We start from the raw sequence: 3593 nt of genomic DNA, 5'->3' as shown, positions 1-3593 counted from the left end.
TCTCTTGGTATGGGTCACAGTACAGGGCCACATCGGGTATCGTGACTATCGATGAGTTAAAACCTGTATAGTTTGTGGGAGGGGAGGATAGAGGAACAGCCGTTAATGGTGGTCTTCCTAGGGTTGCACACATAAAGCAAGAGGACAGGTCGCCTAAACCAGTGAGGTTGGCGAATGCTAGCCCTTCCCGTAATAGAGTTAGCCAGGAGAAGGGCTGCAAGTCTTGTGATAGCTTGGTTTCTTGCCTGTGGATTTGTGTGTGGATTAAGGGTTGAATCTGGACTAGACTTCTCCACAGATATAAATGGCTACTGGGCCAGGTACTAGTTGATGAGTAATATACTCCCCCATGTTGTGGGGTTGTCCACCGAGAGTCCCATGGGTCTCTAATTATCCAAGTGTAAGTGACGGGAGACTCAGTTTTGTAAAAATACCACCCTTGTCGCTCTCTCCAGTATTGGACAGAGTGCGTCTTACAGTAGCTATAATGGCAACCTGCACTCTGGTGCCACCAATAATTTTTACAATTATATTCAGTTTGATCATATTCAAAACAGATCATGGGTATTGCTGGTTGGGCAATCTGGAACCTAGTGAAATTGAGGTAAACTATAGTATTACACCCTGAGGGGGGGCAGTCTGCGCTAGCTAGCAGTTTACCCGCTTGGGGGGTTTCCCCGGGGTGAGTTTTGTTCTCATAGAGCCAGAACCTCCAGACATAGAGATTAGACGGCACAGCAGTGAGGAGAGTCAGATGCATAAGGCATAAAAGCATAGGTAAGCTAGACATGGTTACGGCTATGGGGATGACGGCGCAGGGTTAGCTTTAAGGGATTGTTCTTAGCTTTGTCTATAGTCCATGTAACCGGTGCTCCAGACGGCTCGAGAAGGTCGGATGTTGGGTCCACTGGTTTGACGTGTGTGTAGTGGATCCACGAAGCGATGCCTTCTACTTTGAGAGTGGTGGGAGTAGTCAGGAGTACTTGCAGTGGTCCTTTCCACCTGGGTTGAAGAGTTTCTTGCCGGTGGCGCTTGACTAGGACCCAGTCTCCTGGCTGGAACGGATGAGGTGTCGGCGGAGGTCCTGCCTCGTACAGTTCTCGTAGTCTGGGCCAAATTTCCTGGTGAATTTTCTGTAAGGCTTGTAAGGAGAACAGGAGCTCAGAGACATTTTCAGTTTCAGGTTTGAGTAAGTCATCTTTTAGACTGGGGACCAGGGGTGGGGGTCTGCCATACATGATTTCATATGGTGTGAGGCCTAGTCTGTAAGGGGTATTTTGGGCCCGGAACAGAGCATAGGGGAGAAGTACTACCCAATTAGCGCCAGTCTCCATGGTCAATTTAGTTAAGGTCTCCTTCAGAGTCCGATTCATCCTTTCTATCTGTCCTGAGCTTTGGGGCCTATAAGCACAATGTAATTTCCAATTTGCCCCCAGAATGGAAGCCAAATCCTGACTTACCTTAGCAACGAAGGCTGGTCCATTGTCTGACCCTATTTGGACGGGAAAGCCATACCTGGGGAGGATTTCTTCCAAAATTTTCTTTGCTACAACCTGAGCAGTTTCTCTCTTAGTTGGGAACGCTTCTGTCCATCCTGAAAAAGTATCTACAAAGACAAGTAAGTACTGATACCCATATTTTCCAGGCTTTATCTCAGTAAAGTCTATTTCCCAATAGATACTAGGCCTAGTTCCTCTACACCTAATTCCTGCAGTGGTCTGGGTTTGGGGGCAAGCGTTGTTTAGTTGGCAGGCTTTGCAATTTGTTGTGACATCGCTGGCCAGTTCAGCTATGCGCCTGATTCTAAACTTGGTGTGCCTGATTAAGTCCATCATTTGCCGGGCACCCAGGTGGGTTGTCCGGTGGATGTGTTCCAACACCTGCCATCCTAATTTTTCTGGTAGGATGGTTTGGTCATTTATGTCAGTCCACCACCCATTTTTAACCTGTTTTAGGGGAAGCGTGTTCATCCATTCGCGATCCTGTTCGGTATAGTCGGGAAAACATGGCAAATTTCACGGGCCAGGATCGGGGAGCTGGAGCGCGAGGAGCTGACTGGGAGCTTTTGCTATGCTCCTTGCGGTTTGGTCGGCTAAGAAGTTGCCTCGATCAATTGGCGTAGTTGGTTTCTGATGCCCAGGGCAATGTACGATAGCCAATTTCTTTGGTTTCCACAAAGCAGTTAATAGAGCTAGGATCTCTTGCTTGTTTTTTATTTCTTGCCTTCGGCTATTAATAGTCCCCTTTCTCTGTAGATGGCCCCATGTATGTGCGCAGTAGCGAAAGCATAGCGGCTATCCGTGTATACTGTTAGTTTTTTCTCTGCCCCTAGGGTGAGGGCCTGTGTAAGGGCTATCAGTTCGGCTCTTTGGGCCGATGTCCCTGGAGGCAAGGGTTCCGCCCAGATTACCTCAGTCTCTGACGTTACAGCCGCTCCTGCATACCGCTGGCCTTGGTGGACGTAGCTGCTGCCATCAGTGAACCAGGTGAGTTCTGTGTCGGGGAGCGGACGATCTTGCAGGTCCTCCCGCACCCCATGCACCTGAGCCAGTATCTCAGTGCACTCACGGGACGGGGCGTCCAAGTCTGGATTTGGCAGCAGTGAAGCAGGGTTTAAAGAGGTTGGGGGCAGAAAAGTTATTCTGAGGGGGTTTAACAGCAGTCCTTGATAGTGGGTGAGCCGGGCGTTACTCATCCATCGGTCCGGCGGCTGCCGGAGGACGCCTTCAATGGCATGCGGGGTTATAATGCGCAACTCTTGCCCCATGATAAGTTTATCAGCGTCTCGGACCATTAGGGCGGTCGCCGCGATTATCCGGAGGCAGGGTGGCCAGCCAGCAGCCACTGAATCTAATTTTTTTGACAAATAGGCAACTGGCCTCTGCCAGGGGCCTAGGTACTGTGTTAACACGGCTTTTGCAACACCCTTACTTTCATCCACGTATAAGTGGAAGGGCTTGGAGACATCAGGGAGCCCCAGCATGGGGGCTGATAACAAGGCAGTTTTGATTTGCTGAAAGGCCAGCTCAGCCTCTTCCGTCCAATTGAAGGGCTGCCGTTCCTTTGTTGCCTGGTATAGGGGCTTGGCTAACTCAGCAAATCCGGGTATCCATAACCTACAGAACCCTGCCGACCCCAGGAATTCTCTCACTTGCCGTGTTGACTGGGGTCTAGGGATGCCTAGGACTGTTTCCTTTCGGGCTTTGGTTAGCCAGCGTTGCCCCCCTTTTAATAGGTACCCCAGATAAGTTACCTCCGACTTGCAGATCTGAGCCTTTGTTGCTGAGGCTCGGTAGCCTAGCTCCCCCAGAGTCTTCAGGAGGTCCTCAGTCCCTTGAACACAAGTTTCCGGGGACCTGGCCGCTATTAAGAGATCATCAACATATTGCAAAAGAGTTATTTCAGGGTGTTGCCGCCGGTACTCACCCAGATCTTCATGAAGGGCTTCATCGAACAGGGTTGGCGAGTTCTTGAACCCTTGTGGCAGTCTGGTCCATGTTAGCTGACCGTTGATGCCCCTCTCAGGATCTGTCCATTGAAATGCAAAGAGTTCTTGACTTTTGGGAGCCAGAGGAAGGCTGAAGAAAGCGTCT

The 3593-nt window shown here is 50.2% G+C and overlaps 1 protein-coding gene across 1 annotated transcript; it reads right to left on the bottom strand.

The window, feature by feature from the left end:
- Positions 1–1393: 1393 nt before the first annotated feature.
- LOC139362864 (uncharacterized) lies at positions 1394–3149 on the bottom strand. Its single transcript, XM_071095178.1, has 2 exons — positions 2411–3149; positions 1394–1606 (listed from the first exon to the last, which is right to left on the bottom strand). The coding sequence occupies exons 1-2, from the start codon at positions 2981–2983 to the stop codon at positions 1547–1549; spliced, it is 633 nt and encodes a 210-aa protein (XP_070951279.1). The 5' UTR covers positions 2984–3149; the 3' UTR covers positions 1394–1546.
- Between the last annotated feature and the right edge of the window lie 444 nt (positions 3150–3593).

This window comes from Macaca nemestrina, chromosome 4, assembly GCF_043159975.1.
Source record: "Macaca nemestrina isolate mMacNem1 chromosome 4, mMacNem.hap1, whole genome shotgun sequence".
Taxonomy (NCBI): Eukaryota; Metazoa; Chordata; class Mammalia; order Primates; family Cercopithecidae; genus Macaca; species Macaca nemestrina.
The sequence above is the reverse complement of the archived record's forward strand: the minus strand, read 5'-3'. Positions and strand labels throughout refer to the sequence as shown.